Genomic DNA, 24,436 nt, shown 5'->3' on the forward strand with positions numbered 1-24,436 from the left:
ATTCATTATGTGACTTTCCCATTAAAATGTGAGCATTAATTTGTATAATGAAATATCACCCTCTGCAGTGTTCATTAACCGCTCCCCACTCTGTATATTGCACATTGTTAGCTACCTAGAAACTGTAGTTAATTTCACTAATGGATATTTTCCCACTCAGTGTTCGAGAGGAAAATTAATACTGTAACATTAGCTCTTTAACTTTTAGAGAAATTTAAATTCACTTCATTCCTTTCAACAAAATGTTAGGAAGTCATTAATCTTAGCGTTTTATTTTACAATGCCAGCCTGTTTGGTAAGCAATGCAATTGTAGTTTTGTAAAAAGGGTGGCGATTTAGGGCGCTTTATTCATTTATATGAAATTATTTCTCAAGAAGATATGTTTTCAGCAGCAGTTACACTTCTCTTTTCATACATGGGGCACAGCAATGATGCAGCTTTACAAAGGGTTGCATATCAGTTTTTAAAGTATGGTCTGGAAGCCATTTAACTATGTGTATACACGTACAGGACGTGTACTGGTATCTCGGACACACCTGATCTGTAAATATTTTATTCCTGTCTACGTAGTTAACGGTGTTCAGCTGCCTTAGAGCTGCTTAGGTCTGGGCCACACTTTTCTTGTTTTTCTTGTTGGCAAAATTCGATCCTTTGGGGCTCCCTTACTGCATCACTTCAGGCAGCCATAATTCAATATCCTGCCATTAGAGTAACACCCCCCCCCGCCCCGCCCCCATCCCCACCCCCACCCCCACCCCCACTCACGCTCCCACTCCAGTGCTTTAAAGACACAAGCGGAGCTCTGAGGGCATTTTGCACCTCTGCGTCTCTCAGAGCTGCCCTTCCACTTGGAGATGTTCCGTTCTGCTAAGAAGGTGCATAGTGTGCCCCCCAACCCCCAGAGCTGCAGAGCACACTTGTCCTACTGAGCCCGAGTGGTCCTCTCTCCAGCATCCACTCCTCAGCTCTCACTCTCCTCCTTTCTCACTTTTCTTGAACACAAAACACATTTCTTAAATCAAAATTAATGTGTCTGAGTGTGCGTGTGTGGTTCAATTTACACAACCCATATGTACATCTGGCTTGAACTGGCCCTCCTCCTCAAGAAAAGTTCCTTTCACTAGAGGTGTGCAGAGAAACAGATCTGAGGTGAGCTAAGCGAAGTGCTGAAATCAGAGAAGCAATGAGTACTGAAGTGCTCCTGAGTCAGTCCGTCAGTCCGTCCATCCGTCTCCCCATCTGAAGGTGCTCTCCAGGCACACGTGGTGCTCTGGTCATTCACTGCATCTCCATCTGGGACCTCAGCTCCATGCAGCTCTCGCTCAGCCTGGCACAGCTAACAGGTTAATAAAGGGCAGGGCGAGAAGACCTTACCTTCAGCCTGGTTGCCCTGAATATAAGAACCTCCTGAAGTGACCCCAGCGCTCCCTCCAGTCAAACCTACCTGTGTGTATCCTCAGGTGGACCTTGAGGTGGTGGGACGTGCGGAAGGTCTTTCCACAGTAGGGGCAGTCCTTCATAGCCGAGCCCAGGGGCCGTTCTCGGTGCTGCGAGGAGGTCGGTTGGATTCCGGCCTGCCTCCCTGTCTCATCCCCGACATCTGCAACACAAGTACAGAGTCGTCACTCAGTGTCCTCAAAGCCCCATGGATCTCGGCCCTCGACCTTAGTGGAACCCTACTGCTGTGAGAGAACCCTGGCAGCTTAAGCCCCCTCCCCTAATGGGCAGTGATGTGCACCTCTTGCCCTTGCCTTTATCATCCGATTGTGTCAGAAGGAACAGTGCAGGAGTGACGGCACTTGGAGAGTCAATGTCACCCCCCTCTGGCAGGGATGCACTGAGGCAAAAGCGTCACTAATTTACACTCATGTGGCACTAACAGGAAGCAGAGAGAGGTGCTTCAGGAGGGGTGGGTCACCACACCGTGCTACTTGGAACTCTGGGAACTGCCCCACACTGGAAGCATCCCTCTCGCAGCCCCAATACTGAATGTGAACGCTTAAGAGTTATTAAATTTATAATGACGCATCTATGGAAGCATAAACAGTGACACTGTGACCTGATTATAAATCATGTCTCATTTATGAGTGTGGAATTAGTGCCGAATCCACTCACCTCTCCCAGCCCCCACATCCCGCCTAAACGCAACCAGACCAATGAGGAGGAACATGTACGAGCGTAGTGTGTGTGTGTGTGTGTGTGTGCGTGAGTGTGTGTGTGTGTGTGTGCGCACATGCATGCGTACCCTCCTACTGCCCCTCATGGCCCCTCCTCCTCACTCTTATTCGTGGCCCTGCCTTTCCCCTTGTAGACCCTCCCCTTCCATCAGCTACTAGAAAGAGCACTTGGCTGCAGTCCTCAGTTCCTGACCTGCAACAACACAAATAAGGTTGAAAATGTTCTTTTTCATGCAGCGCGGGTGGGGAGCGGTGGGGGGACACATATTTGACTGCAGCGACCCACTCGGGTAACTGTGTCACAGAATCAAAAGCATTCCTTCCAGTAATCTCTTTATCGTACTGCCAGTGTGTTTGTGTGTCTTTGTTTGCTGTATTTACAGGACCAAAAATATTTTTGAAAAAGTTAAAGCAGAAATGATGCCATTTGCATTTCTGCTGCTATTAACTGTCATGACTGATTTATATCTCACAATTTCCTGCCCACCCCCACCTGCCACACTAACTGGAATCTATAATGAACACAACAAACACACAAACACATTTACAGACACAGTCACACAGTCACAAACACACACACATCACAGGCCGACCTCCAACCAACCACTTCTGATAGGACGTGTGTTCCCCAGGCTGTGCTACCCACCCCCTCACCACTGCTAGCTTAGAAGTCCAAACGGAACCACCTGCTGGGGGGCTGGGGCGGGGGGGGGGGGTCTGGCCCCATAGTCCCTTCAAAAACTGGTCAATGGAGTCCACACCAGACTCTGGACATGACAGCATCCTCCTCTCCCACACACAAACACACGCAAGCAGGAAGGCTGGCAGCCACACACACAGAGACACAGAGACACACACGCACGCAGAGAGACACAAATAAAATCCCCTCGCTGTATCTTTTCATTTAGTAACTGGCAGGAAAAGGGTCCCCTGTGCTGCTGTGCCTCCGTCTTTGTCTTTAATCAGCTGACTGATCCGCGCCTTTTAATACGGCTGTTCCAATTACTGTAAAAGTCATCCCGCTCCGCATAACCACAAATATTGACAGTTTATTGCACAACACATTTATGACATTTGAAGGTCACCCCATACATTATACATCGTCTTGTGGAAAAGTGTCTAGGACAGACATACAAGATAACCCAGCACCTATAACTATTTTCTGTGTATTGATTTCTGCTCCCTCCCTTTCTCTCTCTCTCTCTTCCTCTTCTATTAAAAGGGAAAATCTGCAAGATACACATTTAAATGAGAGTCACAGACAGGCTATTGGTTTAATATATTGCCTTGTTAAACCCTGAAACAATAATTCCCATTGGTCTCCATCATAAATGTTCCCAAAAAGGCAGCATATATTGATGCAAAGCCAACAATTTACTGTCAACAGTTTTTATGATCTAAATGGGAGATGGGTACAGAACACACAACCACACACCGTCCTCGTGCTGATGTGTCCACAGGCCATGAGTCCTTCATTGCGCTTTTGTCTCTTATTTGCTTATGCAGAAGTAGCTTGATGGTAGAAAAAGAAACACAAACTCAGGGTAGGAAACTTTGAGCAAATCAACATGCAATATTTCTGAATTAAAAATGAGGAAAAATGATGATCAAGATCAAAGAACAACAATACAATAATATAAGATTATAAATGCCAAAAACAGCAGTTGTTCAAAAGTTTCAAAAGTTGACAGAATTAGAAAAAGTATTATTTTCACTTTAAAAAGTATGTTTATACAATTGATATACACTTATAAATATTTATACATTAATAATTTCATTATTGATTTTTTTTTTTAAATTCTGAAATTATTTTCTGTAATCATTAATTTTATCTTTCGGTTCTGTATTTCCTTCCTATCCAAAATAGTGATAAAAAGCCCTTATTGTTTGTAAAAGTTTTCAGCTGAATGGCAGAGCAATTTTTTCCACTCTTATCATAATGGGTTAGTTCATACCAAAATTAAAGGGTGTTTTTATGCATGACAATGTATTTGACAATACTTTAAGAAATATTGTTTTCCAACTTTTCTTTTGATGTTACATTTCCATTGATTGTTAACTGCTTGTCCAGTGCAGGCTCACAGATGATGTATGTGAGGCAGGGTACTCCTTGGACAGAGACGTTTTTAGAATTTGTCTGATAGATTTTTATGATGTATTAAAAAATAAAAAATAAAATTAAAGAATTATTTCAAAACAGGGGGCGCGGAGGTGCAGCAGGCTTGGCCGGGTCCTGCTCTTTGGTGTGTCTGGGGTTCAAGTCCTGCCTTGGGTGCCTTGGGATGGACTAGTGTCCTGTCCTGGGTGTGTCCCCTCCCGCTCCAGACTTGTGGCTTGTGTTGCTGGGTTAGGTGCCGGTTTGCCGCGACCCCACTCAGGACGAGCAGTTTCAGCCAGTGTGTGTGTGTGTGTGTGTGTGTGTGTGTGTGTGTGTGTGAGAGCTGCCTAACAGGTGTTTCACTGTGCAAAGCTGTAGTGTAATAAACAAGTCCTGTATTCATGATTCCACTTTCCTCTGCTGTATGAATGGGGGTAAGTCATTGTAAGTTGTTTTACACTAAATTAAATTAATCAGTAAAAAAGAACAGAACCGGCTCTGTTGTTTCAGGTGTGACATTGTATTCAGCTTTCATCAGCAGTTATGACTGGTCACAGTAACAGAAAACAGAAAGTAGGAAGGATATACAGTAGGAAGAAGCACAGCATCTGTGAGCTTCCCACAGTGGAAGAAGGGAGTTAAATCACCTGGACGAAAATGACGTTGTACTGAATAAGCCCATTATATGGAAAAAAAGATGTATATTTTCATACGCTGCTGCAGTGTTTTATATTGTGTGGGAGCCTGTTATACGAGGGCTGAGTTTATATCTGTGTTAATGCAGAAACATTACGTACATGAATTAACAACATATGCAGCATTACGGGCACAAACATGTAGTTCACTTTGAGCTGGTTTCCCACGGGACAAAACTGTCCAGAGTTTCTATCTGTATGTGCGTGTGTGTAAACACTGTACAGGGGCTCCCTTAATCTGAAATCTCCATACTATAATTAAACCATTGATTACACTACAGATGCATGGGTAAAAAATATTATGAATATTTAGGAGTATAAACCACATAATTTAATGGAAAAATTAAACGATTTTTAAAAAAAAAAATATGGATAATGGAGGTTAATTATTATTGTATTCTTATGAGTTCTAATTAGTGTTAGTTCCATGCAGTGTTACTGGGTGCTTACTAGTTACTAATGGATTCACTGCCAGCTCCAGTAGTCACAATAACGAAAATATTTTCAATAACAAACCTTGTCACATTTTCAAATTACAGAGAAGAGCTCTGACATTTGTCCTCTCTTTTCGGTTCTGAATTTCAATGCTTTTTTTTTGTTACTTACTCCATTCAATGCTGTTTACGTCAACAAACAATAGTTGTCAGTAATATTTCAGTGGCCACGTAAGGCCGCAGCAGTCAGGCCATGAGTCACATCTGGACTCCCGATCTGCTGTGGCTCTCCGCACAGTCCCGAGTAATAGTGTTTTACTGCAGGTGTTGCTGTGGGATTAGATTGACTCCGCCCCCCTGTGCCGCCCCCCCCAGACACTGGCCTCCTCCCCCTCCCCCATTTCTTTCCGTTGAGTCTGCTGTCAGTTCCTGGACAGAGCAAACAATGTGACTGTGTGTCAGCGAGTTGTAGAGTGGCCTGGCGTATGCCCATCATCCACCCCGCCATGAGTCTGTTGTGAACAACGCTAGCGCTGTGGCCTTCACTGCTACAACCGCTGATTCTGCTGCAAAAGACAATAAAGGTATTAATAATGATAAAGCCTTCCTAATATAACTCTGATTAACAATAGGCAGCTTAATAAAGAGGAAAGGCAAAAACGAACATGCATGGTTTTGCTTAGTTTAATTATACATAATACCGTATGACAAATCCTCAGATTCAGGAACATATTAATCTCTAATGTGTTTCTTCCTTTTCAGATGAGACGCCAGTTTGTATGAAACAGTTCCCGCCAACATGTACTCTACATGTCCTGCGTGGCCGAGGAACAGAAACACGGATCAAACAGAAGAGAAGCGGCCCAAGCCATCTGGGACCGGGAGTCCTGTAGCTACGCTGGAGAGATCAGAGCTGAAGGACCACGGGAACTACGGCTTGCGGCACGCACCCCCTACATGCACATACGTACACTCGCACTTGCAGACAAGCACAGACAACCCCGGGTTGAAGACGGCAGAATCCAAATCCATGTGCCAGAACAACTCGTACCACACCGCACGGGTGTTTACGTCTCTGTGCGAGTGAGCATGTGTTTCTGTGTGTTTTGGTGAGTGCATCCTCAGAGACAGGCCAGGGGAGAGGCCACACCCTGCTCCCACTAATGGCTGAAGAAGAAGACAGAAAAAAACAAAGACAGCGACTGTGAGCGGGAAGGAGAAAAGAATCATGTGCCCTAATGGTGCCTTTGCAATGGCGCGTCCGAGTCAAGCAACGCCGCGGTGTTGATTACTCTGATATCACACTTTGGGAGTGGGGGGATATTAAAAAACAAAAAAAAGAAAAAAAACACATACAGAGGATGTTTCTTTCCATTATTATAATGTGTCACATGTCTCCTCAAGTCCACGACCTCCCTTCCCTAACGTGTGCCATAAAAAAGGAGCGCTGCGTCTGAAAAAGAAAGCAAAATGTGATGACATCATTTGAGAAGCATTAGCTTTTAAAAATGCACCCCGAGGGAATTTATTTCCTTACTCCAAAGCAACATAACACCATGCGGCTGACATGCTGCTCCCTTCTTTATTTGGACGGGTGCCATCTTTGTGAACGGCTGGTTCATGCAAGTTAATCAATTTGAGGTTTAGTTACACTGCTGAGGCTAGCATTCTACGGACTGCTAGAAAGTAATTTGAACTTGCAGAATTTATTAACCAAATACCAATTATCATTAAACACCACTGCATTATCTCTGCTTTTACTACCTGACAAGAAGTACTTAATGAATTTTCAGATTAAAGTTATTTAGTGTTTGATTTATTGTACTGAACTGATGTGGTCCACTGTACAGATGCTGCTGGATGCACTTTTTTTTAAGAGTTATGTACACAGAGGACCCCCCCCCCGCCCCCCAAGGGTGTCATGGCAACCAAGAGAACCCAAAGTAAACGATTTAATGCTTAAAAAACAAGCCCCACAGTTTAAACTCAATCTTGGATGGGCAGTTTGTTGTGACCTGTGTTGCTTTAAAAAAGATAAAGACAAAAAAACTGTTTACTGCACAACGTTTGCAAGATGAAACAGCCACAAAATGTGCTTCATATAAGGCTTGCTAGTAAACAGGGGTACCAGATGTTCTTTGATGTTAATAATGGCATTTATTATTAATATTAATTAGACTGCATTCAGCAATACATTTGGGCCATTTCCAAGTCAATTAAGCAAAATGGCATTCGGGAGATGTTGGGAACGACATTTTAAGGCAGGTGTTCCGCAGTCTCCTAATAAAACATTTTTGCAGCTACTGAAAAACAACCATTTTAAGCAGAATTTTCCCTTTGTCTCCTGCAGTGCTATGCTACCTTGATACTAACACTGCCACTCTTTTTATTTGCGCATACTACATTGGCAACCAGACACAATGTTTACTAGATGTAATGCCTGCTTTTGTCCAGATTTAATTTTACTAAATCAGATTTTAATTATATTTTTACTTATTTTACAAATTTGTCAGAGGTACTTTTACATACGCAGAACAAAAGATAAAAGTATGTAAACGCCAGCCATAACAAGAGACTACATACACACACATTTTGTGTAAGCACACAGACGGACGGATGCTTTGCCGATATCTGAAGATAATGTGGCCAATCTGAACAGCTAAACTCTGGGCCATGATACCTAGGGCCAAGCACCACCCCAGCACCAACTGTTATTCTCGGTGTGCTCCAACCGCAACAATCGGCTCGGTGACTCCAACACAAGTCACCACAGCAAACAGCCGGTTAACAGAGTAAGGAGAAGGAAATGAAGAAGCAGAAGAAGGAGGAGAAGAAGAAGGAGAAGAAAAAGAAACCAAATGAAGGAACACATGGTACGGCAAAACAGAAGGGAGTTTTTCCTATATAATCTGCGGCCCTATGTGAAGAACAGCAGGTTTTCCTTTCACTCTGTCCTGCATAATGTGGACCTTGAAAGGGCTGTTGCACCTCTATTGAGCGGCGCGTTGGCACTGCCTTCTCGGAGCCCTGCAACACAGCGCTGCACAATGGTGCATTAGCAATCTGTGCATCCATTCATCAGCCCATGCGCTCTGGACTCTGTATTTATGGCACGGGGCACTTTTCACGGCTGAAAATTAATGAACATGCCTCTCCTTGCAACAAACATGCACCTGTGTCGCACTGATAGTAATCAGAAACATTTATTTTTATTAGTGCCGCTGTGAATTTAATCACTATTGTAAAAAATGGAACGGAAAAAAATAAAAGAAATAGTTGTCATCTCACTGGTGTTAGGGGTGAATCGTGAAAACCAGTCATATGTTTCCATCCATGTATTTCTCTATATTTACTAAAAAAAAAATCTTATCTTAATGACTAGCGTAACAGAAAAATTAGGTTAAATTACAGGTTTTGTTTTCATTCCTCGCTGATATTTTCTTCACTGACACGCTCAAGATATTTTCCCAGCCTTCGACCTCCAGAGATTTTCATTTTTATTACTCATAGGCTTTCATTTAAAGCATTAAACAATGTATATGGCATTAATAAAGCATAACCCTCTGTACACAATGTTAGAAATCCGTCTCCAACAAATAAAGTTTTTTTTCCTTTTTTTTCTTACGGGTGCATATGGGAATTGAGCACAAAAGGCAGCCACGTTTAATTTTTCCGCGCAAAAAAAAGAGGGAGCGCGAGAGAGCGATTACCATTCTTTAAGTGAGGAGCGATGGCACAGCCAAAGAGTCAACATATTGTCGATGATTATAGCCTCAGTGCCTCCCCTCCTACATTAGCTAAGACAGAAGGGGCACCTCACTGTCTTTAAAGGGAAGAACGACACCAGGCTTCCCAGCCAGGAACGGTGCCATAAGTTGTTTCCTGGCAGAGGTCCATCTTTGTTGCCTTTGTGAAGTCTGCTCTGAGCTTCAAAGAAAAATAATAAAAAAGAACTGAGGAAGAACTGAGGTTTCACTAACTTTATCCTTCAGCTGCCTGATCACAGTGGCAGGTGAAACAAATGACTGTGACTCTGATAGCACCCGGTGCCGCCTGTACCGCAGCTCTGGGCATCTTTACCGCGTTAAAGATCACGGACGTGGCTTAGCGTAAATATTTGACATGACCCGGCTTTGGCAGGGAGGGAATCCTTATCACTGACAAAAGCAGCCCGGGTTCAGCTCTCAGCAAAACAGAGCCTTTTTTAGCACCTCTGCATAAAAAGCAGTGAGTGTGCCAAACAAACAGATGTTAAAATGCAAACTTGCCACACAAGTGATTTGAGACGCTGTGACTTTAAGGAGGAGAGATTCATCCAAGGCCAATATCGATTTTCTATTTTCTTCCTCCACTGCAGATCAACAGCAAGTGAAATGTATAACTAACCGGGGCCATTGACCCCGACTTTGAAAAGCATTTCTGTTTGAAGGGCTGCATGTGAAAGTATAACCCAGTTAGCAACATCATCATTATGTTCTTCTTCATCATTGTGGCCAGCGCAGTCATCATTGTGGTGGCCCAAGCAGTGCCCTTTACCTCTGAGCGCTCTATGCCTCGTTCCACGCTCAGAGTGATGCTGTGAAAAATTTCAGAGAAAGCACTGCAACTCTCATACATGCAAGAGCCCATTTGCATGTGGACATGCACTTCATTTCAGCCATTGATCAATATCTCAGCAGCAAACATGTGCAATGAAAACAGACATTTTGATTTATGGGAATTCAATATTAAATAACACAAGTTAACCTAAGCCACATATACTCAGGTGGGATCCTTTTACAGCCGTTTCCCCGTTTGCCTCACAGCGGCAGCAGCTACGAAACGATATCCGGTTGCTCCTTCTATAGCTGTCGTAACCGGTGACTCAGAGAATATTTCCTTTTGCTCGTATAAAGGCCCGTCCGCTGTTATGGAAAATAAAATCAGATTTATTCCGCAGCGTCCAACACTGGAGCATTTCATGTCTGAGCAGTTCAATCAGAATAAATTAAAAGCTGTGACTTGGCAAAGTGGCTTTAAATAAGAGCCCTCCCCAGCCTCCAATGCCCCCCAAAGCCACTGAACGGACTGCAGAGTCCTCACAAAAAAGACTGTATTGTGACATTAACATCATAAAAATGCTCTTTGCCTGGAAATGAAGGGAAATCAATAAAATGAAATCAAATAAATCTCTGTCACTTTGTCTTGGGCGACAGGCCCCCCTCCCCCCGGCTCCGCCCCTCTTTCCACCGCCCTCCCCACTTCACACTTCAAGGTTTACAACACAGAGGGGAAGGGTACCTCACCCCATCTCCATATTCCCATTAAAGAGCACACGCGGCACCACTCCCAGAATGTTAATTTGTTATGAAGGTCATCGACAGAGAATAATAATCACCGTTGGGGGATCTAACAATTTGCCATTTCAGAACATTGCTGTGCTGATGACTCAACTATTAATAGACTCCGTCTTATATGAGTAAAAACTATTTTGGTATTTTCACAAAAACCCTTATGTCTTCCCTCTCTGTGTCACATCTCCCATCTGAGGGAGATATTTGACATTTGGTGCAAATTAATGTGAACCTAAAGCCGACACAAATTTACAATTGCGACTGGATATTGGGAAATTGAATAATAACGTTTCGGCTGGCGGGGCGGCGAGCTCTTCCTCTGTCCTCCTCCCCTCGTGGTGCGACACCGCTGGCTCCCGTCGACACTTCGGCGACAGCCAGGATTCCATTATACAGATCCAATCCACTGAAAATGTTTACAACAAAAACAATAACAGTTTATTTAAAACTAATTTACTCTAAGCCGCCACATTGCTGGGGTATTCAGACATATGTGTCTGTATTTGTCAGCGAACAAAATAATTCTGGCTTAAGCTATTTTTATCAGGCTTTAAGCGTTTGTTCTTTTAAGTGATCAGCATTTACGGAATCGCAAATGGAAGTTAGAGTCCTTTATCTTCTGAGGCTCAACATCTCAAGACTAATTACAAATTAATCTGGATCTGTGTATCTGCAATATGATGGCAATAATTTGTCCCACTAAGCATTATCTTATATATTTATAAATATCTCTATATAACTGACTGCGGAAAAGGCAAAAAAAAAAAAAAAAGAATAAAGACGACATAATTCTGTTCCATTCTGCACAGTAATATACTGACATCAAGGTTAAGGATTGCACACTTCAGTATTAATAATTTACATTTTTAACTTCTGTTCACTAAGTTGACCACTCTCATTTAAGGCTCGCTTAGAGCTTCGATTTCTGCCAAAAAGTAGGCCGAACATGTTGTCCAAGCAGTTGGCCCGTTTGTAATACATGTATCTTTAAGCGTATGTGGCTGCAGTGCTTTAAGAGCAGCACTAGGTCTGTGTGTGGTCCATTCTCTGGGCTTGATGAGCTTTTAGCAGCATCCTCCGTGGCTGAATGGGTCAGCGGGAAAATCTGATCGGGGAACTTTTGTGCTCCACAAACAGCGTGATTAAGTGCGGCGGCCCGAGCCGACTTTGACTGCAATAAGGGCTTAAAAAATCCCACATTTCAGGGGACTCTTTTTGGAGAAGCAACACATTAGCCGCTTCCTTACAAAACAGAGCTCAACAGTTAATAAAGTGTCATACGTCTGAATGTTGCAATAACGGGGTAATCAACACTTCTAAGCTGGAGCAGCAGACAGGAAAGGAGCTGCAGTGATGGGCCGTGTTCCTGCTGACACACCCCGCTTGCTAACACCAACACTGATGGCGAGCCTGGCTCCGGTTGGCTGAGGCCGTAGCCCCTGTGCAGACCCCGCTCGCCCCCAGGCTGTACAACTTGGGGCAACTTGACTGGCATTAAGTGCACATGGCAGAGGCTGGGGAAACAGGCCATTAGAGCCAACCATCCTCAGTGAACGGCGATGCTGTTTCCAATCATCCGACTTCCTTGCCGCGCAGCCGCAGCGACCCTCTGCATCAGCGTGCTCAAATTGGACACGGAGTTCAGAGCACCGCCGCAACGGCACTGTTTAAATCTCCCCGATCCTCGTAAAGTGAAAAGGGCAGACAGTCTGTGACGAAGTAAATACTGCAAAGGTTATCCAGAGCAGCGCCGCCGTACCCTTTTCACAGGCGCACACACTCACACGAGCACGCGCACACACACGAAACAGACATACAGAGACAAATACACGGGACAGACACCCAGACAGACGTGGCAAAAACACGCTTAAATGAGTACCACATATACTTACCACACACATAAACACAATCCGCACAAGCAAACAGAAACCACACAAGGCTCAAACAGACGAACTAAGGCACAGCACCATGAGCACAAAATTATGGGAAATCTAAAAACCTTTACTTGGGTTTACAACATGTTTATAAATGGCAGTAACTTTTCTGAGCATGTTTCAGACCTGAGGAAAGAGAAAGAAAGAGGAGAAAGAGAGAAGTGCGCTGCTATGGAGCCCTGCGTGGAGGTTCTGCTCGTTTGGTTGCCTATTAGAAACGAAACATGCAGACAAAGACAAAAGTTTATTTTATAATGAAAAGGTTTTTCATTAAACGCAAACAGTTTCAGCAAATGCTTTGTCCTCCTCATGTACCATGTTTTGCCAGCACCGCTCCTCATTCCTTTTAGTCAGACTTGCACCTTTAAAGGACTATTATTTCAACGTTGGCTACGGCACCAAGTTACAGTATGAAACCTGCGATTGTTAAAACAAATGAGGGGAAAAAGATGAAGAGAGAAAAAAAGAAGCGCATAAACTGACAACGGCTGTAAGTAATAAGATCAGTGCAGAAAGATCACAGCATTCAGTAATGATTTAAGCAGTAAGACCAATCCCCTAATAGTCTTTGATGGATAACTGTATGAAAAAGATACATAATTTTTTGACTTGCCATTTGCACAGCATTGCACCTGAAAGCTGCGTGGAATAATAGACAGTTTAAAATGTCAGGAAACTAACTAAGAAAGAAGGCGGGATTGCCCTGCAGAATCTCAATTAGAAACAGAGCTCATAATTCCTGCTCTGTGCGCAGGAGCGGGAGGAAGGGGAAGGCGGGCGAGAACAGGCGTCTTCGGGAAACATTCGCTCTCACAAATACTTCAGTCCAATTAGACCCTCGGCTGTAGCTGACCAGTCAGAAACAAAATATATCTAGTTACGAAACCCATCATAAGTATATTCTCTGCCTCGAAATGCATGTATAGGATTTACCTATCTATCCCCGTGCAGACCTGCGTATTGAGTGCAAGCCAGAAGCACATGATTGTGTTAATTAATCTGCCATTGTGAGCGGAGGAACAGCTGCAGTGGTCTCGCGGAAGCGTTGTCAAAGGAAAACAATGCCGTGTTAAGCTTCCGACTGAATCTTCCATTACAAAGGAGGTCTAACACAAGCTAAATTCATAAATCCACAGATCAATTTTTACCAGCACTAATGTCTGACCTTTAAAGGGAAAAGGTTTTTACATACTTAATTTCAGCTTGAAATATGGTCAGATACATGATACGCAGGAACAGAGCCAATTCCCTGGCTTGGGAAACAAACAGATTGAGGGAGAGGGGAAGGTGCCGATAGGAGGGCTGGTCTTTTTAACAGGGCTGTGCCGAGCCCATCCAGCACTCGCCATCCGGGCGCTGGTATTTCAAAACAATACGACTAACGAGATTACGGCGGGCCCATCGATCTCCGTTATGTGGCTTTAATTCAGGGGGATACGAGGCGCAATCCGCCAAAGACTTTATTTCGGATACGGGGGTGGTGCCTTGACGCTCTCCGAGGCGAAAGGGATCTTCCGCAAAGGGTACAGCCACGTTCCTGGGTTGGCTCGTGCTCGCCGATACCAGGGTCTAGGGCGTACTGCACACGTGTGCCCCGGGAGCATCCTCGCCGCGTGGCGCTGGGAGGGACCTAACCATAGGCTCGTGGCAGAACGGTGAAAAAAAAACGTGCCCTGAGCGTGCTGTAGCTGCTTTAAGTGGCCAGCATGGCAGGAAGGAAAGGTCAAAATAACGAAGCCACGTCGCAATATTTATGTGCCAGATTGCATATATTAAAATTTTGCACCATGGGCATGAGTGGGGGGAGGTGCATATGTAAATGAGCTCTGAAATAATAATGCAAGCTCTTTAACTATTACCTCATCATTACAGGATTAACAGTTAATTTATTCCTATTCATTTCCAATCAGTCCGTTAAATGCAATAAATACACTCTTAATGTGGAGGTTAAGGGGGGAAAAAAATAATAAAATAAAATATTAGGTCAAAATCAGAGCCAGGGAGAGAAGGTTAAAAAAGGAAGGCTTTCAGATTATTACAGAAAACTATTTTCACTGACATTCAGAGTTAATTTGGAGACTTTAGTAATCTCCATTCAGCAGTCTGTTAAAGACAGATAAACACAGTGGTGATAAATCAGGAGATAAATATATAGAGAATTAGACATCGCTGGGGTGAAATCTGGGGGCTATTTTCATCGGTGAGCTGACAAGGGCAGAACTGCAGTCGTCGGAGCCCCTCCCACAATCCAAAGGGTTCGTGTCACATTTCAAAGGGGGACAGGGGCCATAGGTGCTCCTGTACTGGGGCGGCGTGAGACACCGAACCTCGGCCGCCTGCCTCGTCTCCGGAGGTCTCCTGCTGGGGGGTGTGGGGGGAGGGGGGTACTCGTGGAGGGTGCCCAGCAAGCAGATGGATCCTCTTACAGCACTGTGCCCCCGAAATAGTGTCGCTGCTGGGATCCGGGAGACGCAGGGGGTGCAGACACCCACCACTCTCCCCCGGCTGCCAGGACCCCCGGCAGCAAACCCCCCCCAACCCCCCCACCATCCCTTCCCCTCCTCCTAGCTCCTCCTGCTCTCCTGAGGAGCCAGCGGACTTTGATGGCGCGTGAGAGGGAATCGATGTAATTAAACAGGAAGATATGCTCCCTAACGCAGGTCAGGGGCTCTGCGGACGCTACCATTCCACTGTCTGTGTCTCTGCTTAGCCTCCCTCCTCGTCTTTCACCACCAGTCGAGTTCCCTCCAAACTTCCCACACACACGGCTGCTCCGTTTGTCTCAAATGGGACGGGCGAAGCAGGTGTACACCTCTAACAGAGCCCTGCTCAGCGAGTGAAGGAGAACACAAGGCGGTTTGCGAGGTGCAGCATCGCCATAAGGAGGGAATGTTTATGAGAACGTGTCAAGAGCCTTGGATTCTTACCATTTATTCATCTGACTGCTGTAACACAACTTTTTTTTCCTCTCTTTTCCAAAAGCAAGGTTTAGTCATAATCCAAAAATGTGGTTTAGTATGGGAATAAAGGCACTGGGAGTTTATAACTTTACATAAGCGCTCTTTCCTGTACTACCACATCTTGTCTCACCGGGACTAAAAATAAAGCTCATGGAAATAGACTTCATTGACATGGTGCCATGATCAGATTGTGAGCAGCTTGTTTCTTATGAACCCCGTCCAGAAACATCCTCCCAACTTTTGCTTTCTGAAACTTGAGTGTTCTTTACTTTGCTTTTTGAGAAAAACAACAGGAACGGCAGAACAAAAAATCCCGCGATCTCGGAGAACCGCAGACAGGCGGAACATGAGGAGCTCGGCGAGCCCCACAACAGGATTTCCTGCGGGCCGGAATCCTCTTCCAGCGGAGCCTCATCCCTGTGTCCAATAGCAAATACCTGATTCTGGCCGCCAAAGAGCTGTGCAAGCGTGATTAGCCCTCACCTGTGACAGCAGTCTTGGATGAGGCATTTTGTCCTTGTGCAGCTGAAGGGGGCCTCGCGTAGATCAGCCGAGACTTACCCGAAGTCTCAGTGGTCCCAGCAGATGCTCGTTGGGCTCGTGTCACCTGCTGTCTCCGGCTTCACTCCCAGTGTTCCCAGGGGAATGTGACTGGTTTCGCACTGCGCTAAGGTCTATAGGTGAGGGGGGCACAACACACCTTGCTTCCAAAGGGAAGCAATCGCAAGGCTCCTCTGGGTTTCTCAGAGTTTGAGAAACATCGTGAGGTGCATAGACACATGTACTATTTATCCAAATATTGGCTTTCCCACTACAGGCTTGCAGTGTTCCGGAGCCTCTCCCAACAGCACAGGGTGCGAGGTAGGGAGCACCCTGGGTAGGACACAAGCCCATTACATAGCGATCCAACAAACGCATGCATGTACACACACGCACACGCACGTACGCGCGCACGCACACACACACACTACCGGCAATTCAGAGTCACTGGTCCAGCTGAAACACATGTCTTTGGACTGTGGGAGGAAACTGAAGCACCAGGAGGAAACCCACGCAAACACAGAGAAAACATGCAAGCTCTGGCACCAGTGCTACCCGCTGTGTCACCGCCCATGCCGCCCATGTTCTATTTGAATGTATGTAATTATTAAATATTTTCCATACAAGTCCATTACTTGCAAGGATTTGCAAAGAAACTTAAGAATGCATATTCTTACTACTGAACTGTTAAAATACTGGAAGAAATTGTTGATTCTTGCTTATGTTTTCATATATTTCCACCCCCACCCTTTTATTAAAATCATCTTTTCTTCACAAACAAGGTTGATGATACAAAGCAAGGTGAGCAGGTAACAACTTTCTTTCATTCTGGTAAAGTGTGTTCAACAGATAAACAAAGAAGGAGTGCAGATGCCTGCTTTTGCAGTTTTCTTTTGTTCCTTTTCAGTGCATTAAACACTTTAAGCATTTGTGTGCAAACTGTGCTCACAGCTCCTTTCACACGAAACTTAAAATAAAATAACATATGCTCTTAACAAAAACAAAAGGTGTTAACTCAATTGCAACTGTGCTAGATCCTACCAAACAAACACTTAGCTTTGTTACCAAGACAACTAAAACAATACCGTTCCCGCTACACTGTCAGTGTTAGAGTTTCACGCTCATTATGTCGACGTTCTCTTGTGAAGCGATCAGTATTCAGGCATTCAGGGATCATCGACTGTCACCCAGCTCCGAGGAGGCAAAATAATATCCATGTGGGCGACGTAAATATTTAATTGACAACTGGGGAACGTTAAAAGAACAATCGTAACCTGAGCATCGGCTCGCCCAAGTTTAGCATCCCAGCATAACTGAACAAATTCAGCTCTCAATCTAATTAATCCACAAAGGTTTCATGGCTTAATCCCCAAAGTCGTGGGGGTTATTGTCCTCACAAATGAGGTCAGCATTTGTCCCGGAGGCAATAAGGGAAAAGAGCAGAGAAAGTGTGTTCTTGTACACAGAAGTGGGACTGACGCTCTGACACGGGATGGACCATCATGACGGTTGCCATGACGATAGGACACCGGGACTGACACTCCAGCACAGGCCAGGTCACCAAGGCAAAAGAGCGGCGCAGGCCTGACCGCCACGTGAGTCGGGCAGCAGGACCCACACTCCACCACAGGCCAGGTCACCTTGCCCATGGGCAGCAGGAAGCTGTTCCTTCTCTGCCTGTCAACACAAATTCCCCTTGCACAAACAATGTAGGCAAAAATCTGCCATCAGACCTGAAAACAGAACAAAGTGGGAGTATCGGAGACAAAGAACAAGGTGAAAAGATGAGAGGTCAGCAGAGACAGAGCGCTGGACATGCCTACACTTAGGGGCCAGCCACAAAGATAGATCCTTTGTGTGTGACCTCCACAGGATGGAGTGGCTTGACAAGGACCAAGAAATCTGATTTATTTTATTGACAAAGTTGAGTCCATAGGCAGTGCCTCAGCATACTGTGGTCATGTTTTACGACACATCTACCTGACCCTGCAATTCTGGATTCATTTTGGCCAGACACAGACTGAAGTTGTCAGATCAGAACGGTTTAGCACTGTGACAACAGAGGGAAATTACAGTAATATAGTTTGAGACTTGAAAACCTGACAGGATGATGCAGTGATTTGGTTTCGCTGTCCTCCACTGGGAAGGGCAAACTTTAGCTTCACGGTCATTTCCTGTCGGTTATGATTGTTTTGATTGTTATCCCTGGACCAGATTCTGGCCATATAACACCTGGGCAACCCTGTCCTATCTGCCCACGCAGCGGGCCTACGCACTCGGGCCTCCCGCTGTCGCACATGGTGCCGGAGGGTGCGAACAGGCCTCCCTCCTTTCCCTCCCCCTTCTGGGGCCGTGGGATGGCCCCATGGGGCTGCAGAGTGGTCAACGGGGACAGACCATGGTCAGCAGACGAGCAGCCAATCTGGGCCATTTATCACACACAGCAGCAGAAGCAACAGCTTGGGAAAATATGCTAATAACACAGGGTAAAAAAAGAAATAAATAAATAAGAAAAACGTGAACATGCTGTAAAGGCACAATTTCAAATTGGCAAAATGGCACGGAACAAAGAGCGGATTCCTTCTACCCACACTGCGCTCACTGAAGAGCCGAGTCCATATGAGCTGTACATACAACATTGTCTCATTAGCGAACCCTCAGTTGTCCATGATTATCCGTAATTACAGGCACGAGAAGGAGACGCTGAAATACGCCACGGCGCGATGGGGATGCTTCGATACCGCAGCCGCTCACACTTCAAAACGCCTTCGACATGGCACCCTCGAGAAGGGCTTGTGACCTCGGCGGCACTGCACAGTCGCTGCGATCCATCAGGGCAGTTTGGCAGGAACCAGGACATAAAAACCTGTGAACTGTTGGCTTACTGTTATTTTTTTTTCCACTTTTAAAGATATTGTATGAATCTGCAGTTATAGGCGGCACTCGGTGGATTTTACCACTGGGGCTAATTCATCTTGAGAATACTACAGTTCGGAAACAGAGCTCATCCTCAGACTTTGCCCAGAGTACAATGGGAGAAGAACAGATTGAAAGATTTTAGACATATAAATACACTGACTTAATCTGCACCGGAGGTTTATAAAACACGGTTTACCCGATTTTTGCTGATTTTCAATTTCCTGATAAAGACGCGTAAACCTACAGAGCAGTTACTGTTCTATTACAATATCTGTCAAGATCTCCAAACCAAATTTCCTGAGCTCTTCACAGCAGGGCGGAACACTGAGAAACTTTTCCCTGTGTCAGCCTACAATTTGCAAGATTTGTTTGCCCAAAGCAAACGTCTGTTTTAAAGCCTGTCTTTCTGATGCGTACATGTAGATGAGATGGAGGACCTTGCTCTGAGATGGCGCTGGAGTCCTGTTCTGCGTTTATTCAAAGGCTTAAGAGAGAAGACCACACCGCAGAGGGTATACAGCGGAGCAAAAGACTTAAAAAACAAAACAAGACAATTGTTTATTGATTTTTTAATAGGCTTAGTGTGGAGAAATAAAGCAGGGGTCGGCGTGTCCGCGGAAGGCGGTGGCCTGACAAACAGAACAGGTAACAGGTCCGTGCTCCAACACGGCGATTTCTTCCACTGCGTGTTCGCACGCAATATTGCTAACAGTGCTGTTACGGCTCACCCCTCAAAGGCGCTCCAGTAGCCAGTCTGCTCGGAAACGCCGCATGACCTAAATAACCCCAGGCAGGAAGAAGGGAAAGGGAGAAGTGCATCAGCACATACTCTACATGTTTTAATGAAGCCGCATGTTGCTTTGCAGAAGGGAAAGAGTGAGCGGGGATTGTTTCTGGACGACGAGACAAAGGAAGGGCCCAGCTCAGGGGCCCCCTGTGGCTCTGGTCCTGGAGGGGCCAACTCAGAAATGCTCTGCGGATCAATACTCCAGCCTTGTTTCACAGTGGCAATCAAACCTCCTGCACAAGAAAGACGCTGTGATTCTTTTTTTCTAGCTCCAGATAGCGTCTGTATTTGCTCAAACTAAGCCCTGGTTCAGCTCCTGTGCAGACAGACAATGTGCGTAAACACACGGCGCGTATCGTCTGATATATGGTTGATAACACTAATTAGCTCGTTTTGTTTGGGGCACAGCACTCATTTAGCACCCAGTGGGGCCGTAACGGTTGCTGCCCCTCACAAGCGATGTTCGCGCTGTATTCGTCTTCCCTATTCTGTTGTAGAAAGGGCCAGGAAGAGGCTGCATGGATCTGTGTTTCAGCGCCCCCCAGGTGTTCTCACACTCTTCTGGCTTTCATTCAGCAATCACAGCACCACACCTGTGTCTGCAGAGGTTCAGGGGTCCATGAACGTCATGCAGATCATCTCTGGAGCTTTGGAAGCATGACCCCATTCCCGGGACAGTCAGGTTCCAAAACGCACCAGAAATATTCCTAAAGCAAGCAAAAAATTGGAACTGACTTTGCCCCACTATGGTTTTTGACTTCTAACTAAAGATGAGGTTACACATTTTGGCACATGTTCCAAATCCGTTTCAACATCTGAGGACCATAACACTCGTCAACTCACCACACAGCTGCCATCGCTGATATGCTGTGTTTTCATTATCCTGTTTCACTGCGGCTGTTGCTCTTATTATTACTATTATTGTTATTATTTATTCATTTATTTATTTTCAGGCAGGGCCCACCTTCTCTGCAGCTGAATATTAAGAGAGAGAGAGAAAGAGAGAGAGAGACAGAGAGGAGCCTGCCTAAGGACGGGCACTGAACCATCCTCGGAGCCGTGAGCTGGGGGCAGAGCTACACACCATATGGCTGGTGAGAGATTTCCTGCCTCTCTTCCTCCTGCCTCTCGATGACAGCTGGATGTCTAATAACAGGGGACACAACGCTTGGCAGCTGCGAGCCGAGACAAGGCTTTGATGCTGCTCGCAAGTAATGCGAACTTTCTACAGGTAGGAACGGGGGATTAGCTATATAGCTTTTGAATATATCAAGGTGTGCGTCTGGGGGCAGCAGGGAGGGGTTGTGCACATCTTCTAAGAACACAGTAAATGCACAGCTGTTGAGGACGAAAGTGAGAAATTTATTGTGAGCAAAAAGCCATGACAGTTACAAAAAGCTGTTTGGTGATTCATTCATACAGTACGAAGGGTGGTGGCAGAGCGCACCCCACTTTTGTCGCTGGGTTCGGCTCACTCTCGGCGGCAGCAGTAGGCGTAGCTGAGCAGATGCTCATTGCGGTTCTGCTTCTCTGACTGACAGTTTAGCGGCCCAATCAATAGCCCGTCCCTTGTCACTGGGGGGCCAAAACCACAGCGGAGAATGCGTCCACCGGCACAGCGGTGAGTGAGTGTTAGCCACGACGACACTGTATCGAGTGACCAGGTCCCACTCACTGGGTTCCACGTGCTAGAGCCACAGAATGGAAAATGGGATCCAGTGCCTGTGTATAGTAAGCAGCTGACCTGTGGAATACTCGGCTTTGCACCCGTATCCCCAGGGCCCTCAGGCGGTCGCACTGGGGGAATCCCTACCCGCCTGCTGAGTCACAGGTGACTCCACTGAGGGCTTCTGCACCGCAGCGAGATTGGAACGGCGGGGGCTGCGCAGAGATCTAGGTGAATGTGACCCCCAGCAATTGAGCCACACATGTTCCTCCCAAGGTCATATCTCACACAGTACATCAAAGTACCTGGAACCCCCAGCCAAAGTCAGCCTGTGTGCCTGTCCCTCTGTCTCTCTGTCTGTTCATCTGCTTCTGCCTTTCTCTTTCCTGCTCCCTATGTGTATGTGGTGGTAATAGCTTCAGTCAGAGGAAAAGAGGAAAAAGCACAAATTATTTCAGTAGAAAATCCATATAATTGGTATTAAACCATAAATATATTTAAAAAAACCTTTCACCTTTTAAAAAACTAGTCTAACTGCAAAATTAGCCCTCAACACAATGAAAAAACTAATAAAGAGAAGCTTCATTAAACTGTGACATGGAAGGTAAATATTTGTATATATTTCTGAGGAATTCCTCATATTGTAAAATATTGATGACAAATACCAAGTGCAGAGGCCCCAGCCTCCCCTGTCAGCTTCTTCCTTGCCATTTAAAGTAGAATACATGGAGGAAGCGAGAAGAAAATGCATGAATGAGCTAATTTTTTCCTGCTGCCCTCTTGCCACATGCATCCCCCACACACACACCACCCGCCCATCTACCAAAGCTTTTCTACATATTTGTGGTACATAATGACATAACTCCAATTTGCTGTGGTTTATTCAGTTAGCCGGGGTCCCCCAGCCCGCAAGCGGAAGGGCTTGGGGGGGTAGTGTGTGTTTGGTTGGGGTGGGATTTGGAGGGGGGGCAGGTAGGACTAGCAGGAAGTCTATCTGGAAAGAGGATTTTCCTGTAATAATATCTTAAAGAGGTTTCTTTACTTTGGGTTTCTCATTGTAAAAAGTAACCATTCCACCATCTCTCTCAGTCTCCTTCCTTCTTGTCACTCCCTGTCCCCCTGTCCCCCTGTCCTCCTGTCCCCCATTCTCTCTCTCTCTCTCTCTCTCTCTCTCTCTCTCATCCGCTCATCCCGCCCAGCCCCCTGTTGCTGCCTGCTAGGCCGAGCCGTGGTGGTGTAAAGTTTGGCTGAAGCCGAGAGGAGCAGCTGGACCAGGCTAACAGGGAATGATAATGACCCCAGAAATCTGCTGCTCGCTCCACAACAATAGGGTGCTCAGTCTAGTGGAAAATTGCGTTCATCAGCTAGCTCTGCTCACTTACTAATTGACATTGCCAAATATTTTAAGAACAATTGGAATGCACAGGCAAAAAAATGAAGATCTTAATCCTTGGACTTACATTTTTTTCTGCCATGCGCTCCCCCCACCCCACTCTCTTTGATTAGGAGATGACTATCGCTCAATAACAGAAGCAAACTTTTCATGTCATTATCTGCCTCATGTCAGAGCCTGATGCACAAAAGGCTTTTTTATGTGGTCTGTCAATGGGGTTAGGAACAAGGACGGAATGGACACACATAGCAGAGTAATGAATGCCGGCCTGTCTACCCTGGCGATGGCTACTAAACTCGGGCCGGGGGGAGGAGCAGCTCAGCTGACACTATGATACAACAGCTGACTCTGCTGTCCTGTGCACTTGTGCTTTAAAGCCCACTGGCAACTTGGCTAAATATGTGGACTTTCTGCTTTTAATCAAGTGGGACAATGGGAAAAAGAGGGTAAGGCAAAGGGACTAAAAAGGAGAGACATAAGCAGAGACTGGGGTGAAGAAGAAAACAGGAGGTATATCTCTCAATCTGTCATCCCTGTTTGATGAGACAAAGGTCAACGGATTCATGTGTTCTTTGTTATGGGACCAACCTCTACCATTTCTCAAGTTAACTTGTTCAAACAACTGCACATTTGCATGAGAACGCCCCTTTGACGGTGCACACAGTGTTTCTTTCGCCAGGAACGTGTTGGCGCAGACAGGTGGCTAAGGAGCAGGTGGACAGGAGCCCTGTAGGGAGGTGTTCCTTCGGCAAGGACAACTTCAACCAACGCTCTGCAGTCTGCTGGTCTTCTGCCTTGCTTGCCTTAATCAGACAAGCTTTTTTAATAGGTGTGTGATGCCCTGTCAGGTAAAACATGAAGTGAAGGCGTTTCTTCTCAGAAGTGGCACAACCCTAGTCCTCACTCCATTGCCACTGGCCCCCAGTTGGCGGTCCTGTGAACACCCCCAGCACCCCTGCAGGAAGGGGCTCATATGGGCAGGATGACTAACCAAGAAGAGTGACACTCTCTTTGAGAGTCGAAGCGATATTATGTTGATGTATTTAAAATATTAATATTCAAGCAGGCTGCCTACCCCAGTAAGGCAGCCTTCTGTTATGGAAAGATAAATATTATGTTTTAATTATAAAAACATAAAACAGAAATGGGGAGAGGGAAAAAGCATGCCCTGGTGCCAAAAAGGCTTGTTGGGGAGAAAAGGTAAGCAGAGTTTTGGCAAAAGCGTGGAATTAAAAATCAGCTGGGACAGTGCCCACAGTTGACGTACTGCTCTCGGCCCACAGTATGTCTCCCAGCATCCCTTGCAAAACAAAGGGGGAATTCCACTGTGATTTTTGGGTGTTTTTTTAATACTGTAAACTATATATTTTAACAGTTATCCTGTGATGGTGACAGTAAGTATGAACTATGATTTAAAAAAAATCACTAATTTAAAAGTGATTTCCCATAAGGGGTAATTTTAGCAATTTTGAGAGAGTGTAAGGGAGCAAGAATAGGGT

The 24,436-nt window shown here is 45.5% G+C and overlaps 1 protein-coding gene across 6 annotated transcripts in view; it reads right to left on the minus strand.

Annotated features, from left to right (window-relative positions):
• The window catches only part of znf536 (zinc finger protein 536), a 148,579-nt gene that overhangs the window by 48,522 nt on the left and 75,621 nt on the right, over nucleotides 1-24,436 (minus strand). For all 6 annotated transcript variants that reach the window (XM_018758163.2, XM_029251425.1, XM_018758159.2 and 3 more), the window contains one exon: nucleotides 1,446-1,601. In XM_018758163.2, coding sequence (XP_018613679.2) covers nucleotides 1,446-1,601 — 156 coding nt within the window. The remainder of the gene's footprint in view (nucleotides 1-1,445; nucleotides 1,602-24,436) is intronic.

The sequence above is a fragment of the Scleropages formosus genome, chromosome 1 (genome assembly GCF_900964775.1).
Source record: "Scleropages formosus chromosome 1, fSclFor1.1, whole genome shotgun sequence".
In the NCBI taxonomy this organism is placed as follows: Eukaryota; Metazoa; Chordata; class Actinopteri; order Osteoglossiformes; family Osteoglossidae; genus Scleropages; species Scleropages formosus.